This window comes from Nematolebias whitei, chromosome 2, assembly GCF_014905685.2.
Source record: "Nematolebias whitei isolate Nwh7 chromosome 2, NemWhi1, whole genome shotgun sequence".
Taxonomy (NCBI): Eukaryota; Metazoa; Chordata; class Actinopteri; order Cyprinodontiformes; family Rivulidae; genus Nematolebias; species Nematolebias whitei.
The window spans coordinates 61,842,198-61,864,127 of record NC_056499.1 but is presented as its reverse complement, the minus strand read 5'-3'; the positions used below and the strand labels follow the sequence as shown (position 1 = coordinate 61,864,127).

The 21,930-nt window shown below is 44.1% G+C and overlaps 1 protein-coding gene across 1 annotated transcript in view; it reads right to left on the bottom strand.

Annotated features, from left to right (window-relative positions):
• LOC119427565 (probable E3 ubiquitin-protein ligase HERC1) overlaps positions 1-21,930 on the bottom strand; it is a gene marked incomplete at its 5' end in the record, with an annotated part of 118,997 nt that overhangs the window by 23,467 nt on the left and 73,600 nt on the right. Inside the window, 5 exon segments of the mRNA XM_037695202.1 lie at positions 8,047-8,199; positions 15,867-16,119; positions 16,208-16,284; positions 16,353-16,515; positions 16,816-16,985. Coding sequence (XP_037551130.1) covers positions 8,047-8,199; positions 15,867-16,119; positions 16,208-16,284; positions 16,353-16,515; positions 16,816-16,985 — 816 coding nt within the window.

The following is a 21,930-nucleotide window of genomic DNA, read 5'->3' as shown; positions in this document are numbered from 1 at the left end:
GTTAAATCTGGTCCTCTGGACATTCAAAAAAACAAAACAAAGCAAATCAACAAAAAAATGTAGAAACGTTTTGTCTCTCATCCGAGAGACTTCCTCAGTCTGAGGTGCTGTATTCAGCTCAGTCTCTTAAATAGCACCGTCTCAGGGTGGATCAACCAGTTTTGCTGCTGACAACCAAAACCAGCTGCTCACATGCTCAAGAAGGACCATCAGCCTAACAATGGATCATTAGCTCATTGATGGCTGTTTACTGTTCACAGAGGGCTGAGTGATACTAGCAATCACAGCATTGTAAGAGGGGGACAGTTGAACCCGGAGGCCTCCACCCCTGTTTAATGATGGACGATTTCTTTTCACAAAGATGGCCTCCTTTACTCCTCTCTCAAACCATCGTTCCTCTCTGTCCAGGATGTGAACATCTTCATCCCTGAAAGAGTGACCGCTGGCCTGGAGATGAGTGTAGACCGCAGAGTCCTGGCCTGATGATGTTGATCTTCTGTGCTGGGCCATCCTTTTGGCCAGTGGCTTTTCACAAAGATGGCCTCCTTTACTCCTCTCTCAAACCATCGTTCCTCTCTGTCCAGGATGTGCACATCTTCATCCCTGAAAGAGTGACCGCTGGCCTGGAGATGAGTGTAGACCGCAGAGTCCTGGCCTGATGATGTTGATCTTCTGTGCTGGGCCATCCTTTTGGCCAGTGGCTGTTTAGTTTCCCCGATGTAAGACTGATCACAGCCCTCCTGACACTGAACAGCATACACAACATTACTCTGTTTGTGCCGGGGGACTGGATCTTTGGGATGAACCAGTCTTTGCCGTAATGTATTTTGGGGTTTAAAAGCCACTGGGACGTTATGTTTAGAAAATAAACGTCTCAGTTTCTCCGATACTCCCTCAACATATGGAATGACCACTGGTCTGAGTCTGGGTTCCTCCTTTTCACCTGTTGGCTGACTGGAGTCCTGTTTGGGTTTCTTCTCTGCTTTCAGGAAGGCCCAGTTAGGATATCCACATTGCTCTAGAGCCTGTCTTGTGTGGGATTTCTCCTTCTGCCTGGCTCCTGAGCTAGTGGGGACGCTGTCTGCTCTGTGATACAGAGTCCTGATGACGCCTAACTTGTGCTCCAAAGGGTGATGGGAGTCAAACTGCAAGTACTGGTCTGTGTGTGTGGGTTTGCGGTACACCTCAGTTTGCAAATGTCCTCTATCAGAGACTGAGACCTCACAGTCCAAGAAAGCCAACCTGCCACCTCCTCCTAGGTATCTCTGTTAGAGCCTCTGACCCCTGGTGGATCTCGGAGAGTGGGGGTGCCTACTGGGGTCAGTGGGGGAGCTGGTCCCCTGGGGGGGCATTGCCACTTCAGTTCACCTCCCCATCCCGACGTCCTCCTCCGCCCACTCCACCACACCACCACTCAAACAGGGTTTTGGGGTTCAGGTGCACTACTGAGCTACGGGGAGAATCATCCATCTCCGTGGCTGGTGGGGTCCTGGGCCCTAATTTTAATATACAACCTAGACACTCACTTATAACACTCTCACGACACATGCATATATAGGATCTGGAGTGGGCACATGATCGCACTTAGGTGGTGGGATGTACTACCATTTCCACCTCCCCAGACCTGTGCCCACTCTCATATGTAGCATGTAGACATTTAGGGTTCTGGGCGGAGATGAGGGGTGAACGGGCGCCGCCTGCTCTCTGGGCAAGAGGTGGGTCTGTGCCGGTCGCCACCTCATCCCCCCATTTTAAACGCACTGTATAACAACATGCATCAACACCATATTCGAGTGGGAGGAGGAGGAAGTGGGTCTGTTCATAATTTATTTATGCATATATAGATTTATTTTTTATTTTTTTCCCCCCTTTCACAAACACCTCCTTTCTCCATGTGACACTAGGGGTCGGGGATGGAGGGGGGGGGCGCGCATTGTTGGGGTCTGGGCTGTGGGTGGGCTTTGGGCCTTGGGGGCGGTCAGTGATGGGGCCGGTGCTTCGGTTCCTCCTGGGCTGTTCCGATTCTTTTAATCTAGGTTCCTGGTTGCGATGGCCGGCACTTTGACCGGGGTGGCTGCCGGCTTTTGGCGGGGGGTCGGCTATGGTAGTGTACGTGTGGTCATTGGTGGTGTAGGGCGGCGGTTGGGGGCGTGGCTTTGCCTCATCGGGGCACTGGCTGGTCTTCCTGTGTGGCATTTGCGGTGGGGGTGCTGTGTGTGTGGGGGGGTGCATGGGTGGCGTGCTGGGGCGTCTCCGGGCCTATGGTGCGGAGCTCTTGATGTGAGAGCCGGCCCTACTCAGCTGCGGCTCCCTGCTGCTCTGCCCCTTGGGCTGGGGCCGGCCTGTGGTCGCTGTCAGGTAGATGGTGCATGCGGTCGGCCCGACAGAGATTCTGTCGGGCTATCTGTGTGCGCCTGTTGGTTGCTCAGGTTGGGTTTTTGGAGGTCCCCCCTCTCTTGGATCAATTTGGGCCCCATGTTTGGTGTGGGGCCCACTCCCCCCGGTCGTGCCCCCCTTTGGCGGGGGACCCCCTTGCCGCCGGTGCATTGATGGCTCTCTGTGTCTGGGCTGGGTGGTGGGGTGCACGTCGGTCCGCCCTGGTTGCTGCCTGGCGGGACCTGGGTGCCCTGGCTCTGTCGGGGCTCTGCTGGGGGGTGGTATGGCCTCGGGGCTTGGGGCTCGGTGTCCATGGCCGGATCTACCTGGGGGGGGCATGGGTCGCCGGCCGGACCTGTGGGCTCGTCGCTGCAGCTTCCTGGAGGCTCTGCATTGTGGTGGCTGGGGTCACCCGGTTCTTTCCTCTGCTCCTCTCTGGGGGGGTGCGGTTCTCCCTGTTGGGAGACTCTTGGGGCTCCGGGCCTGTGGGCCGCTGTGTGTCTGTGGCTCCGGTCCTCCCTATGTTGCCATTGTGTCCTGGGGGGGCGGGTCTGTGGGCCCCCGCGTCCACTATTGGGCATTCTTTTGGAGAAATCTGGTGGTGGCGGGCGTGCTTGCGCGGGTGTTTGGATTCAGGTACTTTGACAGATGCACGCTAGGTTGGGTAGTGGTGGAAGCTAGATGATTCCTTGTGCAATGTCGAATGTTTCATGGTGATATTGTGGGTGGCATTGTGCTGTGCATGTTGTTTTGTCATGGTGGTCTCTCGTCTTATCTATTTCTCTCTTATTATTTATTTATTCTTCTTTCTTCTCTTTCTTTAAAAAAATAAATAAATTAAAATAAATAAATAAATAAATAAAAAAAATGAACGATGATGATAAGTTCATTGAAACATTTCACAATGTTTCTACACTTAAACTGAGCTCAACAAAAAGAAAAAAAAAAAAGGATGGGAGACTGCAATGAAGCCAAGATTCAACTTGTCTGCTGGATTCCTTAGATAGAGAACTTTACTAATTGGCTTTTATGTGAATGTTTCTGTAAAGTGCCCTGAGACAACTTTTTGTGATTTGGCGCTATATAAATAAACTGAATTGAATTGAGTTACAACAACATTTAATTTCCCTCTGGGATTAATAAAGTATTTATGAATTGAATTGGATTTGAATTTGTAATCCTGCCTGACCTCATCTGTTATTTGGTCCATCACCAGAACAAACAAGAAGGGGCTCAGAGCTGATCCTTCATGCAGTCCCACCTCCACCTTGAAGCTATCTGTCACTCTTAAAGCACATCTAACCACTGTCCTGCTGCCCTCATACATGTCCTGTACCAGTCTAACATACTTCTCTGCCACTCCAGATTTCCTCATGCAATACCACACCTCCTCCCTTAATACTCGAGTATTTGATGACGTCATAGATCTCAAGATACAAAAATAAATAAATAAATAAAACCGCAAAAAAAGGTAATTATTTACAAAAAAAGAACAACAAAACATTGGGGGGCATATATTATGCTCCTACCATTTATCATACTGCAAATAAGTCACAGGAAAAACTAAACTATTAGTTATTATTATTAAACTGCAAACGTGAAGAAACATGCAGCACGTCAAAAACGAAACTTAACAGTGGGGGGGGGGGTCGACCACCCCGCACCACTGCCAGCTGTGGTGCGCATTAAGTTTAGTTTTAGAGGTTAATATGTTTATAGATTTTTTTTTTATAGGTTTAGAGATGAATATTTTTTTGCTTTTTGTTTGTGAAACAAGGTCAGAGGAAGCTGGTTCTGGTTCAGTGGATTGGACCAAGTGTTACACCATACTCTGTGACCTGCAACAGTGCAACACCGCCCCCTACGGTCATACGGTGGTCACATAATATGACGTCACTATGGATACTCGATGTTACATTTTTAACCTCGATAGATGTCCTAGCAATCGATGTGTAGATTACTCAAGTACTCTGTTAATGCCCTAGTTGCTACAACTTTGTACATCCCACTTGTTCTTAAAAATGGGCACCAGCACACTTCTTCTCCATTCCTCAGGCCTCACCCTCAAATATGCCATTGAATATTTGAGTCAAAAACCTCACAGCCATCTATCTCTCCAAGACATTTCCAAACTTCAACTGGTACGTCATCAGGTTCTACTGCCTTCCCCTTTATTCTTTTCAGAGCTTTCTGTACTTCACCCTCACTAATCTTTCACACTTCCTGGTCCAGTTTATATGACCTCTGCTCTTCTTTCTCGTTCATTCTCTTCATTCATTAGCTCCTCAAAGTACTCCTTTCATCTTTCTGTCACACTCTCCTCACTTGTTACAACATTACCATTCCTATTTTTAACAAACCTAAATTGCTGCACATCCAGCCTGATCTCTCTGTCTTGCCAATCAGTACAAGTCCTTCTCGCTCTCTTTAGCTTCCCATACAACTTATCAAATGCCTTCTGCTTTGCCTTAGCTACCTCCCTCTTTGCTCTATGTCCCATCTCCTTATATTCCTGTCTTCTCTCTTCTGTCCTCTCGCTGTCATATTTCTTCTTGGCTAACTAACCTCTTTCTTTGAACGGTGTCCTGCACTTCACTATTCCACCACCAGGTTTCATTATCATCCATTCTCTGTCCAGATGACACACCAAGTACCTTCCTACCTGTCTCTCTAATTACTGTTGCTGTAGTAGTCCAGTCATCTGGAAGCTCTTTTTTATCACCCAGAGCCTTTATCAGCTCCTCTTTGAATTTCTCGCAACATTCTTCCTTCTTCATCTTCCACCATTTGTTTTTTTTTTCCCTCTGATTTTCCTCTTTTTTTCTTCTTCACAACAACAGTCATTCTACACACAACCATCTGATGCTGTCTGGCCACGCTCTCCCCTGCCACAGCCTTATAGTCCCTAATCTCCTTCAGGTTTCCTCTTTTACACAGAATGTAGTCGACGTGCGTACTCCTTCCTCCACTCTTATAGGTCACTATGCTCCTCCCTCTTTCGGAAATAAGTGTTGACTTTAGCCATTTTCATTCTCTTGGCAAAATACACCACCATCTGTCCTTCCTGGTTTCTTTCCTTGACACCAAACCTACCCATCACTTCCTCATTCCCTCTGTTTCCTTCACCAACATGTCCATTCAAGTCTGCTCCGATCACCACTCTCTCCTCCCTGGGAATACTCTCTATCACTTCATCCAGATCCTTCCAAAATGTATCTTTCTCCTGCCCATCACATCCAACCTCTATCCTTACATCCAGCCATTTTCTTCCGCTTATCCGGGTTCAGGTCGTGGGGGTAGCAGCCCAAGTAAGGAGGCCCAGACTTCCCTCTCCCCAGCCACTTGGGCCAGCTCTTCCGGGGGAATCTCAAGGCGTTCCCAGGCCAGCCGAGAAACAGTCTCTCCAGCGTGTCCTAGGTCTTCCTCTGGGTCTCCTCCCAGTGGGACGTACCTGGAACACCTCACCAGGGAGGCGTCCAGGAGGCATCCTAACCAGATGCCTGAGCCACTTCAACTGGCTCCTCTCGATGTGGAGAAGCAGCAACTTTACTCTGAGTCCCTCCCAGATGACCAAGCTTCTCAACCTATCACTAAGGGAGAGCTCAGACACCCTGCAGAGAAAACTCATTTTGACCGCCTGTATCCATGATCTCGTTCTTTTGGTCACAACCCAAAGCTCATGACCATAGATGAGAATAGGAATGTAGACCAACTGGTAAATTGAGAGCTTCGCCTTTTGACTCAGCTCTCTCTTCACCACGACAGACTAGTACAGCGCCCGTTTCACTGAAGACATTGCACCTATCCATCTATCGATCTCACGCTCCATTTTTCCCTCATTCGTGAACAAGACCCCAAGATACTTGAACTCCTCCACTTGAGGCAGGACCTCCTCCCCGACCAAGAAAGAGCACTCTACCCTTTTCTGGCTCAAGACCATGGCCTTGGATTTGGAGCAACTGATCCTCATCCCGGCCGCGTCACACTCAGCTGCGAACCGCTACAACAAAAGCTGTAGATCACGAGCTGATGAAACCAATAAGACCACATCATCTGCAAAAAACAGAGAAGTGATCCTAAGGCCAGCAAAACGGATCCCCTCAACACCTTGGCTGCACCTAGAAATTCTGTCCATAAAACTTATGAACAGAATCGGTGACAAAGGGCAACCTTGGCAGAGTCCAACTCCAGGAACGAGCCCAACTTACTGCCTGCAATGCGGACCAAGCTCTGTCACTGGCCATACAGGGACCTAACAGCCCATATCAAAGGGCCTGGTACCCCATACTCCCTGAGTACCCCCACAGGGTTGACCGAGGGACGTTGTCGAACGCCTTCTCCAAGTCCACAAAGCACATGTAGACCGGTTGGGCAAACTCTCACGCACTCTCCAGGACCCTGCTGAGGGTGTAGTGCTTGTCCATGGTTCCACGACCAGGACCAAAACCACATTGCTTTACCCACTTTTTCCTTTACAGGTCACGGGGGTCACTGATGCCCATGTCCAGCCATCACTGTGCGAGAGGTTGGGGACACCTGGACAGGTTTCCAATCCATCACAGACAAATAATTCAAAATATATAAATACAAAAGTAAACAAAAGACTTCAGCCTACCATAGTGCATTAACCTTTAACTCAAAATAAAATAGAGACTTCACAGTTTTTTTACCCATATTGATTCATATTTGGTAAATCTTTAACAAAATTTCAAAACCTGTGAAAGTCTGCACAAAATCTCTTATGAACTGTAATTTATAAACCATAAACTGTATCATTTAGAACTGGCTCCAGGTGATGTGTCTTATCTGTCCTCTTCAACCTGTTAAAAAGACAAATTACATTAAGTTTATTGTACAACTTGTCTATTAGTTTTAGAATAATATGAGAAAAAACAGTTACCTTTGTGGTGCAGCTGCACTGATGCAGCTTCTCCCACTTTATTTTTGTTTCATGGTGGAGTTGTGGCGTAGCTTTATCACTAAAAAGCTACGTGAAAGAATAACATTCGTTGGTCCAGCGTATTAAAAATAAACCTAAATCCCTCGCCTTCGACTGAGCTGTCTGCTCATAAATCCTTTGTGATATAGTAGGAGATGGAGAGGGAAATCTTCACAGCCTTTGGGGAATCAGCTGGAAGTTTGTTGCAGAGTTTTGCTGGTCGGCTGCTTCTCTTTCATCTTTCACACATTTTGTTGTATTCCCAAAATACTGTACTGTAATTTTATTTTACACTTCTTGTAAACAACCGTGCTCTTGTTAAGCTCTGTCTTTCTCCAGAGCATTGTAGGATCTGAAATGATTTTTAAAGACGTAGGAGCAGGTTGAATCACGCTGTCCTCCCGCTCCATGCTAGCAGACTCCATTCAGATAAAGGGAGCTGGCTAACTAGCTTGCTGTACGGTGGCCTACATGGTTCAATTATACTGCAGTTGAGCGGACATGTAATGTGATATGCAGTACGCTCTGGAGTAGGAGCGGAAAAAAATAAAACTTTAACGTGTTTTAAAATCAATTTATGGGCCTTTAGAATCGATTCAGAATCACCAGGACTAGGAATCTAGATTCTTTAATAAATCAATTTTTATCTGCGCTCCTACTGAATTGAATTGAATTTTTTTTTTTTTTTTTTAATGAACAGAACTTGTGATGTCTTGTGAGTCAGAGTCTACCTGTCGGTCAATCTCATGCAGCCGGTACTCAATGGCTCGCTCCACATACTCCTTCCTGTTGGAGAAAGTCAGAGGGATGCTGTTTCCTCCTGGGATGATGGGTACCATTTTACCGTCCGCACTCTGTCCAATGAAGGAATCCAGAGGAATCATCTAAAAAACAAACGTAAGAATCGAATGGGATTTTACGCTCTCAGATAAGATTACTTTCCTTTAAAGTCCTGTGGCTTGTTTAAACAGTTGACCAGTTGCATTAAAACCAACATATTTAGCTGTCTTCAGCATCCATTTGCAATCAATCACAACAGAGTAGAGCCTTCATGAGCTTCAAAATAACAAAGGCATTTCTGATACAAATAAATAAAAGAAATTCTGCAGCTACATCAAACAAATTGACGTTTTTAACGTCAAAAATGTTATAAACACATAGAAATAATTAGGAAAAGTTTCATTATGTTGCTGAAGACAAACACAGACTGAAAAATGATGTGCCTGCTACAACTATGCATTTCAGAGGAGGCAAATATTATTCTCCACCTCTAAACATGTTTCTTTATTTATATCTTCATCATCTTTAATGCAGCGTGAACCGAAGACTGCACCCTCAAAACGTAAATTAAAATGAGCTTGGCATTAAGTGTGCTATTATAATGGCATCCAACAATTTTCAGTCAGGTCATCTGGACAGTTTTTTTTTTTTTTTCTGGAACGTTTCACCTTCCATCCGGAAGGCTTCATCAGTCAAGGAAACACACAACACAAAACTGATTCTTCCCCCAAACAGCTTAGGGGCCATTTACACGGAGCATATTTTGAGTGAATCCGCAGCTTTCTCTCTGCGGTTCTGCTGATCATTTAGGGTGCAGTCACAGCAGCCCTGTTTAGTCCGCTTTAATCGAACTCTAGCTCGTTTTCCTAGAAAGTCCGGCTCGTTTTGGGAGGTGTGAACACGCCATCGAACTCTGGCCCGGGCTAAAACCTAGGTCTCGGTCCGGTAGAAGAGAACTCCAGCGCGGTTCCAGTACAGTGTGAATGTAAACAGACCAGGCCCCGCTCCGCAAACAGGAAGTGTAGTACAGCGCAGGACAAACAAACACACGTTTCTCTCATATGGAGCCGTCAGCTGCCTTGTGTGAAAAACAATATTCTCCATGGTCTTCTGTCTCATCTTCTGCTCATGCTGAGTCCATTGTTGAAAAATGACAAAATATAACTCCTAAAACTGATAAAACTTGATGTCACTCTGTTTTTGTTTTTATTTTCAGAAGAAGAAGAAGAAGAAGTGTCTCAGAGGTTTTTGTGTTGTTTCTTTCAGTAGTTCTTGGTGCAGCGCCCCCACAGGCGAGCGGGGGAACAGGTTGGTTCAACAGGTTGACTCGACTGCACAGTGCAGTGTGAATGCAAACGCACCAGCTCAAATGTAAACAAAAGGTCATGAATGTTGGTCCCCAACTGAACCGAGTCTACCGGACTATCAGGTGTGAATGCACCCTTACACGACACCAGTGGCCCCCCTCTTTGAATCCGGAGGTTTCTGAATCCACCTTCCAGATTGGAGGTTTTTCTCTGACCCCATGCTGATAATGTAAACATCTCCTGTTCAACATCTCATGTTTGTGCTGATGTTCAATGTTTTATGTTATGAGTGCTTAGTGTATATTTAGTTGATGTTTTTCTTAGTTCATATCTTAGATGTTATTACTGTTTTTCTTATACATTTTATTGTTGGATGTAACTGGGACCCCGTGTACATAATTTCATTCCACCACATGTACCACATGAGGTGCGAATGACAATAAAGAAACTCTGACTCTGATCTCCCACTGAGGCTTTGGGTTAAACCACATGCGCACACGCACGCATGCGCGGACGGACGTTATATTTCTATCAACATGGCGGCGGATAGTACTTTCTGAACTAGGACTGATGGAATATATTTTTAATCTCGTAGTTAATCTACGTTAGATCCCAGCTGCTGTGACCAACATCTGTGTTGGAAGAGACACAGTCTGATCCAGTTCTAATGTCGCTGTTAATAGAACGAGGCACGTGCACACGTCACGCTGCACTATAACATCTAAATGTGCTAAATAATAACAGTTTAATAATAATAAACAGTATTTATGTTAGTGTGAGAGATATAATGAAGCTCTGAGCTAAATGAAGCTATCTGGACATTATGTGATTCAAATTTAAAATGATGCTAAACATATTGCGTGTTACTAAAGTTGAAAATGAAGACATCAGGTTTAATTTTTTATTTATTTATTTATTCAACACCAAAACTGTATGTCACACAAACACTGATAATTAAACTGAACACATAAAAAACAAGTTAACTGTAAACTGCATGAATGAACTGGACTCTTGTTTTCATCCTGGATATACTGGCGACACGTTGTTCATCTGGCTCGTTCAAGCTGTCACTCATTTGATTAATGCAGCTTAAAACATTCAATGGACTGAATAAAAGAATGAGGGGAATTTTAAATAAATAGTTCATCCAACATCACTCTCTTGGACGTCCTCCTGCACTGCACCTGGGCCGAGCCTCGTTCAGAACCAGTCCGCCTGGTGGAAGGACAGCTTCTTCTTCTTTCAGGAAAAATAAAAACTCAGCTGGTTGTTGTGTGATCGAAGTAAACACAAACAAACATTATTAGGAATGTTGATTTACCTGCTGTAAAACAGCTGCTGATTATCACGGAGTAAAGTCCGACATTGTTGACTCGGTTCTGGTCCACTCAGCGACCGATGTGGAGCTGTTAGATGAAGCGGTCCCGCTTGGCGTCAAATCTGTCGACTCTTATCCAAAATCCAGCTTTAACTTGTTAAGTTGTTGTTAGCTGAACTTTTAGCCCAGAGGAAAGGAGCGTGCCGAGGCAGCACGCATTTGCATTAGGTGAATGTACAAAATTCACAGCACCATCTAATGGCCCGGTATGGTAACTACAGCGGATTCGGGAGGGCGGGGGGGGATGCGTGCGGATGCATGTAAACACAAAATCCAACCGTGTCAACGCAAATCTTTTCCTCTAATTAACATATGAAAAAACCTACGTTCCCCCCCATCGTGTCCGTGTAAGTAGGGCCTTACTCCAAAGTGGAACAAACCAGTTATGTTGGTGCTAAGATGGTGTCTTTGGCACGCCCCCTTCTCTTGTGCCGGCCCAAGCAAAAAAAGAAAATGTCCAGATGACTGAAAATTGTTGGATTGTATACCTGGATTATTGAGCAAGGACTTTTTTTTATTATAATGGCATGTTTTAGTTACCTTGGCAATGTAATTCATCTAAAATGATACACTTTTAGGAAACTAAGAAGAGAATCAGCACCTCCAAATCTGAGGCCATGGTCCTCAGTCGGAAAAGGGTGGATTACTCTCTTCAGTATGAGATGGACAGACGGATTGGTGCAGCTTCTGCAGTACTACAAACTGGGCTGGTCCACTGTGGTGAAGAGGGAGAAGAGCTGTAAGGCAAAGCTCTCTGTTTACCAGTCCGTCTACGTTCCTCCCTTCACCTCTGGTCACAAACTCTGGGTAGTGACTGAAAGAATGAGATCGTGGATACAAGAAGTTGAAATGAGTTTCCTCTGCATGGTTCAAAAAGTGTTCAAAACAAAAACAACTGGACTTTATTTGTAACAGAAGATGTTTCGCTCCTCATCCGAGGAGCTTTCTCAATTCAATGAGCAGTGAGTGAGAGATTCAGGTTGTTTTCACACCTGATAGTCCGGTAGGCTAGGTTCGGTTGGGGACCAATATTCATGACCTTTTGTTTACATTTGAGCTGGTGCGTTTGCATTCACACTGCACTGTGCAATCAAGCCAACCTATTGAACCAACCTGTTCCCCCGCTCGCCTGTGGGGGCGCTGCACCAAGAACTACTGAAAGAAACAACACAAAAACCTCTGAAGACACGTCTTCTTCTTCTTCTTCTGGAAATAAAAACATAAACAGAGTGGCATCAAGTTTTAGCAGTTTGAGGAGTTATATTTTGTAATTTTTCAACAATGGACTCAGCATGAGCAGAAGATGAGACAGAAGAACATGGAGAATATTGTTTTTCACACAAGGCAGCTGACGGCTCCATATGAGCTAAGAGAAATGTGTTTGTTTGTCCTGCGCTGTACTCCACTTCTTGCTTGTGGAACGGGGCCCGGTCTGTTTACATCCACACTGTACTGGAACCGCGCTGGAGTTCTCTTCTACCGGACCGAGACCTAGGTTTTAGCCCGGGCCAGAGTTCGCCTTTTTGTTCCGTGACAAAGTTCGATGGCGCGTTCACACCTCCCCAAACGAACCAGACTTTCTAGGAAAACAAGCTAGAGTTTGATTAAAGCGGACTAAACAGGGCTGGTGTGAATGCACCCTCAGGTTATAAGGCTGAGTGAGATAAGACACACACACACATATGTAGATTTGACAAGTCACACCTCAACACCTTAACAGTAGGGGGTTTCCAAAGGTCTTTGTTCATCTAATTCACAGACGAGGCCCCTCTGTTCCCATCAAGTGTGAAAACCGGCTGGGATCAGTCTTAAAGTTGCATTATATGTTTTTAAACTTGGAAATCTGAGGCCTCCTCCTCTGTTAAGAGACAGCTTTTCTCTTTTTACATAAATTGCTTCCTTCACCCCCCTCTCAAACCATCTGTGTTCTCGGTCCAAAATGTGCACATTTTGGTCCTCAAAAGAGTGTCCCTTATCTGTGAGGTGGAGGTGAACAGCTGAGTCTTGTCCAGAGGAGGTGGCTCTCCTGTGTTGAGCCATGCGTCTGTGAAGAGGCTGTTTAGTTTCTCCAATGTAGAGGTCTGGACAGTCCTCGCTGCACTGGACCGCATACACTACACCACTCTGTTTGTGTATGGGTGTTCTGTCCTTAGGGTGGACCAGCCTCTGTCTGAGAGTCCTGCTGGGTTTGAAATGTACTGGGATCTTGTGTTTGTTGAAGATCCTTCTGAATTTCTCTGATACTCCAGCAACATAAGGGATGATAATGTTTTTCCATCTGCTGTTCTCCTTTTTCTGTTTATTAGTGTGTTTTGTAGATTTCCCCGCTGACTTGACAAAAGCCCAGTTAGGATATTCACATGTTTGGAGAACATCTTGGATGTGTTTCTGTTCCTTTTCTTTCCCTTCTGTCTTTGTGGGGATGCGTTCGGCCCAATGCTGTAAAGTTCTGATGACAGAGAGTTTGTGTTCCAGTGGATGGTGGGAGTCCAACAGAAGATACTGGTCTGTGTGGGTTGGTTTTCTGTAAACTTCAATGTTGAGGCTGTCCTCTCTCTCCATCTGAACCAAACAGTCCAAAAAAGGCAGTTTGTTGTCGTTTGCATCCTCTCAGTTGTGAAATGATCGATTTTTGAAAATATGTACGAGGTTTTCCCTCATTTCCCCCAGAAATAATTAGTTTTACCCATTTAAATTCTTAGCAGTTGAATCATACAATCAGAGATGCTTCAGAAACCATAATTTATCTGCAGTTTTGTTAATGAGTATCAGAGCAGACTAGCTGTGGATTTTACTGACAGGATGTGTTGAGTTTGAGGTTAGAACATTCTGGCATACAGAATTATATATATATATATATATATATATGCTTTGTTTTGCTTTTGTTTTTTTGAATGTATATATATATATATATATATATATCTGTGTGTGTATGTAATAGAACAAATAATAGTGGAGGTAATAGGTTTGACAGTTTATGGAAGGACTCTTGTGATTTCTGATCTGATCAGGTTAATTGTAGATTATGATAGTTAGTTTTCTGAGTGTTGACATACCCCTTATATCAAACATCTCTGAATAAGAGCAGTTGATGAGATTTCCTCAGTTATTAAACTAGTCAACAGAGTAGTTTAGATTTTGCTCCTTACAGATTACCTGTGGTGGTGATGCTGATGATGACGAGGACGAAGACGGACCAGCCCGCCTCTGCAAAATCTCTGCAACGCCCCAAGTTATACATAATTGCTAAGAATAAAACATGCAACATATAATTTGCATACACAAGAGGCATGAGATTTATAGAAGGAAAGATTAGGAGTTTATCTTAAAGTGTGAGCTCCGATGAGTAAATTGTATTTTGGCATATTTCCTTATCTGTGTTAGGTATCAATATTGATGTTAGCTTATTATTAGGGTTTATGTTGTTTAGGGGTGTTAATTTAGGCCTAGGAATTATAAGGGATGGGAATTGTTAGTGTTTTCCACTGTACATTAAGTGTAATTACATGACACATAGCTTTTTACAGATATATTACATATAGGATTTTTGTTGACATGATTTTTTTATCAAGTCAAAAGGGGGAATTGAAATATAATTTTATCAGATAATATATTAACTTAATGAAATGTCTAGATATATGTATCCTGTTTTGATATTTAGAATGATATTGTGTTAAAAACATGATCTGATTCCGTTTCCGGTAGAAAATGTAGTTTCAGCTACATGCCTACAACTCCCAACATTCACGCACCCACCATTATAGAACACAAGATGGTGAGATATTATTGGTTGAGAGCTGGGTCACACGGTAAGAGTAGGACTTCCCAATCGCTGATGGTGATGATGACTCCAGGAGGTGTGGCCGAGCTCTGAATTAGATGGGTTGTCTGCTTACGCTCGGCGCCATTGTTCGTGACCGCATGGTGGAGTTACAATGGCCCAGGGCTGGTGATCTTGTACTTTACATGTAAAATAAACCTTCTGAAATGGAAGCCAACTGCTCCTCCTTTTCCTGCTCCAGATTAGAACATATTCTTACAAGGTGAAGGAAGCAATTTATGTAAAAAGGGAAAAGCCGTCTCTTAACAGAGGAGGAGGCCTCAGATTTCCACTTTGAAAAACTTATAATGCAACTTTAAAACAGATTCCCAGCCGGTTTTCACACTTGATGGGAACAGAGGGGCCTCGTCTGTGAATTAGAGGAACAAAGACCTCAAGAAACCCCTACTGTTAAGGTGTTTAGGTGTGAATTGTCAAATCTACATATGTGTGTGTGTCTTATCCCACTCAGCCTTATAACCTGAATCTCTCACTCTCTGCTCTTTGAATTCAGAAAGCTCCTCGGATGAGGAGCGAAACGTCTTCTGTTACAAATAAAGTCCAGTTGTTTTTGTATTGAACGTTTATTTAATTTATCATGTCCTGGATGACTGAGAATCTTCACCAGCATACCTCTGCAGGGTAGCTGGACTCTCCCTTAGAGACAGGGTGAGAAGCTCAGTTAGCAGGAGAGATTCGGAGTAGAACCGCTGCTCCTCCACATCCAGAGGAGCCAGTTGAGGTGGTTCGGGCATCTGGTAAGTATGCTCCCTGGATGCCTCCCTGGGGAGGTGCTTCAGGCATGTCTGACTGGGAGACTCCAGAAAGATCCAGGATACACTAGAGAGACTACATCTCTCAGTTGGTCTGGGAACACCTTGGAGTCTTCCCAGAAGAGCTGGAAGAGATGGCTGTGGAGAGAGATATCTGGACCTCCCTGCTCAAGCTGCTGCACTCGAGACCTAACCTGGGACAAGCGGAAGATAATGGATGGATGAAACTAAAGAGAGTACTTTAAATCCTTATAAAAGTTTGGGTCTTGACAGACATTTCATCTACTGCAGAAACCTCACTCACCCACTGTACGGGAGTACAAGTGGTTGTTTTCATTATTTTGGTAACTTAGTTATTTGAGTTACTGTAACTTTTTATCCTCCCACAGCAATTGTGGCTAACATGACATGATTTAAAAAAAAAATCTGTTTTCTTCTTGTTCACAATGTCTGACTCAGCCTGAATGAATCTAGAAAATGTGAGAACATTTACCTCATGGAAATTGTCCTCAGTGATACCGCTGTCTTCAATGTGAAGAATGCTTTTAAGCGTCTGCACATAGAGCAGGTCTACTTCTTCAAGGTCCTCCAGCTGCAGTGGGATGCAGCACAGCTGCTTCCAGACCAGTGGGGCCAGGTGCAAATCCAGAGGCTTCTTGGTCCGGATGGCCACGCCCATGAGAATGCCCAAAAACTTGAACTGGAGCATGTGCTCATCCAAGCAGGCAGATGGGTTGAAGAGCAACCTAAAGCGTCCACAGGAGGCAAGCCGATTTAGACATTGAGGGCAGTGACAGTGGGTTTATGCAATACCAAATGATCTAAACTCCTCACCTGTCTCTGTTGTAGCCGACCTCAGCTGTTGCATTGGGGGAGGGGATGAGCAGGTCGACCACACCTGTCTCTAGCTCCTGCAGAACATCCACATAATAAAAGAGCTGGAAAAAGCTAGATTCTGGAGAAATGTTTTTGTAAATACCTGACACATCTCTGTGATGGTGTCATCAAACACCCCGCCTGCATCGTCAGCTCCCTCTCCCACCAGTTTGACCTTCCAGGCTCGTGATGGCAGCCGGAGGTCTGAGGCGTTTAGCTTCACCACCTGCCGTGCAATCTGCACAAAGATCGGTTTGCATTTCCGCCTGCTACAGACATTTCAGAGTTCATCAAAGAAAAACAAGAGAACAAAGTCAAGGTCAAGTGTCTTTATTCTCACACCTTTAGAAGTAAATAAAGTTTACACCATAATCATTTATCATAAGCCAACAAACTGTTTAAACCACAACATCTCCCACAGTCAAATCCATTCTGAATCCTACTGCGCACCAGTTTTTGACTACAAATGTCAGGAACAAAAACATTTGTGTGTGTATTTTACTACAGTTATTAGAACCAAAATTAAGTTTAAAAATCTTCAAAACAAACTCCAGTGGTGCACTGACCGAGTGGATATCCGTTTGACAGTAATTTGGGGTCCATAGTTCTTCCCTTGTACCATGGTCTTCCCTATAGAGCGAACCATGGGCAGAGTGTAAACTCTGGGTGCCAACAGGGGTCTCAGCTGGCCCTGAACGATACCCCATGTCCCTGTGTTATAGTGGGAGGTGCAGCTCTGCAGAAAAACAAAGACATTTCTTATTATCAAATAGTTCAGAGAAACACTGACGAACATCTCAGGCCACGCCGACTACTAAAAATATGTTTTCAAAAAAATAGTAAAGTAATTGCTGGTCTACCTGGTGCACCCAAATATAAGCCATACACACTAAATTTAAAAAATTAAAAAACTATTTTGAACACATATACAGGTCCTTCTCAAAAAATTAGCATATTGTGATAAAGGTCATTATTTTCCATAATGTAATGATAAAAATGAAACTTTCATATATTTCAGATTCATTGCACACCAACTGAAATATTTCAGGTCTTTAATTGTTTTAATACTGATGATTATGGCATACAGCTCATGAAAACCCAAAATGCCTGTCCCAAAAAATTAGCATATCATGAAAAGGTTCTCTGTACAAGCTATTAACCTAACCATCTGAATCAACGACGTAACTCTAAACACCTGCAAAAGATTCCTGAGGCTTTTAAAAACTCCCAGCCTTGTTCATTACTCAAAACCACAATCATGGGTAAGACTGCCGACCTGACTGCTGTCCAGAAGGCCATCATTGACACCCTCAAGCAAGAGGGTAAGACACAGAAAGAAATTGCTGAACGAATAGGCTGTTCCCAGAGTGCTGTATCAAGGCACCTCAGTGGGAAGTCTGTGGGAAGGGAAAAGTGTGGCAGAAAACGCTGCACAACGAGAAGAGGTGACCGGACCCTGAGGAGAATTGTGGAGAAGGGCCGATTCCAGACCTTGGGGGACCTGCGGAAGCAGTGGACTGAGTCTGGTGTAGAAATATCCAGAGCCACCGTGCACAGGCATGTGCAGGAAATGGGCTACAGGTGCCGCATTCCCCAGGTCAAGACACTTTTGAACCAGAAACAGCGGCAGAAGCGCCTGACCTGGGCTACAGAGAAGCAGCACTGGACTGTTGCTCAGTGGTCCAAAGTCTTTTTTCGGACGAAAGCAAATTTTGCATGTCATTCGGAAATCAAGGTGCCAGAGTCTGGAGGAAGACTGGGGAGAAGGAAATGCCAAAATGTCAGAAGTCCAGTGTGAAGCACCCACAGTCAGTGATGGTCTGGGATGCCATGTCAGCTGCTGGTGTTGGTCCACTGTGTTTTATCAAGGGCAGGGTCAATGCAGCTAGCTATCAGGAGATTTTGGAGCACTTCATGCTTCCATCTGCTGAAAAGCTTTATGGAGATGAAGATTTAATTTTTCAGCACGACCTGGCACCTGCTCACAGTGCCAAAACCACTGGTAAATGGTTTACTGACCATGGTATTACTGTGCTCAATTGGCCTGCCAACTCTCCTGACCTGAACCCCATAGAGAACCTGTGGGATATTGTGAAGAGAAAGTTGAGAGACGCAAGACCCAACACTCTGGATGAGCTTAAGGCCGCTATCGAAGCATCCTGGGCCTCCATAACACCTCAGCAGTGCCACAGGCTGATTGCCTCCATGCCACGCCGCATTGAAGCAGTCATTCATGCAAAAGGATTCCCGACCAAGTATTGAGTGCATAACTGAACATGATTATTTGAAGGTTGGCGTTTTTTGTATTAAAAACACTTGTCTTTCATTGGTGGGATGAAAAATGCTAATTTTTTGGGACAGGCATTTTGTGTTTTCATGAGCTGTATGCCATAATCATCAGTATTAAAACAATTAAAGACCTGAAATATTTCAGTTGGTGTGCAATGAACCTGAAATATATGAAAGTTTCATTTTTATCATTACATTATGGAAAATAATGACCTTTATCACAATATGCTAATTTTTTGAGAAGGACCTGTAGGCAAAATCTGACCTTCCAGACAGGAATTATGGTTGTTTTGTTGCAAATGTTTGACAAGCACTTCCTTTATGCTTTTCAACATGTCGTGTGGTAATCAACAGTTAGCAAACAAAGTTTCAGTCTAATATCTTACACAGTGCCGAGCTGGAAGTGTCATCCAATAATCAACAGTTTTTTCTCTGAGTAGGTGGGGCTTAAGCGATGTCATGAATCAACAATATCAACGTGTCTACAAGTGCTCACTGATCACTCACATCATGCCTGGTACATATTGGATGCTCTTTCACTGAGATATAACTGTTGGGATAATCTAGGGGGCGCACTAGAGTCATATGTTAAACCACAATATCAATGTGTGTAGACGTGGTCACTGATTATGCACCAAAATTCTGGCTCAGATTGGATGATGTATCACTGAGATCTAACTGTTGGAATAATCTATGGGGCGCACTTGAGTCAAATGCTAAAGAACAATATCAATGTGTCTATAAGTGCTCTCAGATCATGTACATAAATACATATTAGATGATATTTCACTGAGATATAACTGTTGTAATAATCTAGGGGGTGCACTGGAGTCAAAAGTTAAACAGCAATACCAGTGTGTCTAGAAGTGCTCACTTATGACGTACCCAAAATCTGGCATAGATCGGACGATAAATCACTGAGATACAACTGATTAAATAATCTAGGGGGCGCACTAGAGTCAAATGTTAAACAACAATATCAATGTGTCTAGACGTGCTCACTGATTATGCATAAAAAATGTGGTTCAGATCGGATGATGTATCACTGAGATCCAACTGTTGGAATAATGTAGGGTGCACACATGAGTCAAATGTTAAAGAACAATACCAATGTGTCTATAAGTGCTCACTGATCACGCACAATAAATCTGTTACATATTCATTCATTCAACCTTTATTTAGACAGGTAAATCCCATTGAGCCTCGAGGACTCATTTACAAATAGGATAGGATGATGTATCATTGAGATATAACTGTTGGAATAATCTAGGGGGCGCACTAGAGTCATATGTTAAACCACAACATCAATGTGTCTGAAAGTCCTCACTGATGACGGACATTAAATCTGCTGCAGTTCGGATGTTGTATCACTGAGCTATAACTCTAGGAAAAATGTAGGTGGCGCTGTGTAGGCTATTGGCCAATTATCATGGATTCCTGTTGAAGGGGTGAATGACAATTAGTCATAGTGTTTTTGGTGCACCTTGGCTTAAATCTGTGCACTTTAGAGCCAAATGTATTGTAACGGCGTCACTTCTGAATTCGCCACGCCGCCACACCCACATCTTCCAGCAAAAATGGTTTGTGCTTTACAGCAAGTCAGACCAACTTGTTAAATGTCTTCTAACACAGGATCATCCTGATTCAGTCAAGGATGTCAGAGAGGAATCATTCCAAGCAAAACAAGTGACTTCTGTTCTGAGGGGGTGGGGCCTTGATGACGTCAGAATATGACCCCAGAGGCTCGTCAGGCATTGGACAGGGATGACTCATGCCAAGTTTGGTGCGTTTCGGTCTTTCAATGTGAAAGTTGTAGCGTTTGGAAATTTATGGCATGAAGCTCAACTTTGAGGCCTGGCCACGCCCCTTTAACATATACGAAAGTGCAAGCTTTTGATAACTTTTACTCCCCAATGTGTTAAGGGCATATGAACCAAGTTTGAAGGCATTCCATCAAAATCCCTAGGAGGAGTTTGTTAAAATGTGCCATTAGAAACGCCCAAAATTGACCATTTGACCCAAAATGGCTGACTTCCTGTTGAGTTTGGCCCAGGGCTCCAAGAGACTTTTTCATAGGTCCTGAGAAGGTACAGATGTTCACAGAGTTTCAGAATTATCAGTCCAAAAATGGCATGGGGCTGAGGTTTTAAAATAATCTAGGGAGCAATGTGGAGGCTATTGACCACTTATCTTGGCTTCCTACCATACCATACCATACCAATTTATTTATAGAGCACTTAAAACAGCAACAAGGCCAACCAAAGTGTTGTACAAAAGAAAACAAACATGTACAGCGGACAGGAAAACATAAAATAAAAATACAGATACAAATAGCAGCAGAAACTAACTAAAATGGCCAACAGTGTAGAGTACAGACCGGACCAAAACAAATCACACCGTGTTAAAGGCAAGCGAATAGAAGTGGGTCTTCAAGCGAGACTTAAAGACTGAGAGTGTGGGAGCCTGCCGGACACTCAGTGGCAACTCATTCCACAGTCGTGGACCTGCAACAGAGAAAGCCCTGTCACCTCTGAGCTTACGACGGGTTTCTGGGACTGAGAGAAGCATCTGGTCTGCTGACCTCAGAGAGCGCGGTGGGACATATGGCTGCAGAAGATCAGTGAGATAGGATAGGGCGGAACTGTTCAGTGATTTAAAAACATACATGAGAATTTTGAAATGGATCCGAAGGTGAATGGGTAGCCAGTGCAGGGAGGCCAAAACTGGTGTGATGTGCTCTCTATAGCCTGTACCAGTTAAAAATCGGGCTGCAGCATTTTGGACCAGTTGTGGACGAGCAATGGAGGACTGACTGATTCCAAACAGAAGTGAATTGCAGTAATCAAGCCTAGATGTTATGAAGGTGTGGATCACTGTCTCAAGGTTCTTCTTGGAGAGTATAGGTTTCAGCTTAGACAGCCGTCTCAGCTGAAAAAAACAGGATTTGACCATCATGTTTACGTGACTGTTGAGTTTTAAGGACGGGTCCATTATCACCCCCAGATTAGTGACCTTTTGTTTCTCTAGCGGGGCTAGAGAGAAAAGGTCAATGTCATGGTTCATGAGTGAGCCACTGGGATGGAACAGCATGACTTCAGACTTCTTCTCATTGAAGCTTAAGAAGTTTAAAGCCATCCAGTCCCGGATGTTCAAGGAGTGGATAATGATCGATCATACTGTTTTTGGTGCACCTCAGTACAAAACTGTTGAATTTAGAACCAAACGTTTGTTGACGGCGTAACGTCTTACTTCACCAAACTAACATAATGAACACAAACTAACACATGATGAACACAAACTAACACATGATGAACACAAACCAACACATGGTGTACACAAACTAACACATGATGAACACAAACCAACACATGGTGTACACAAACTAACACATG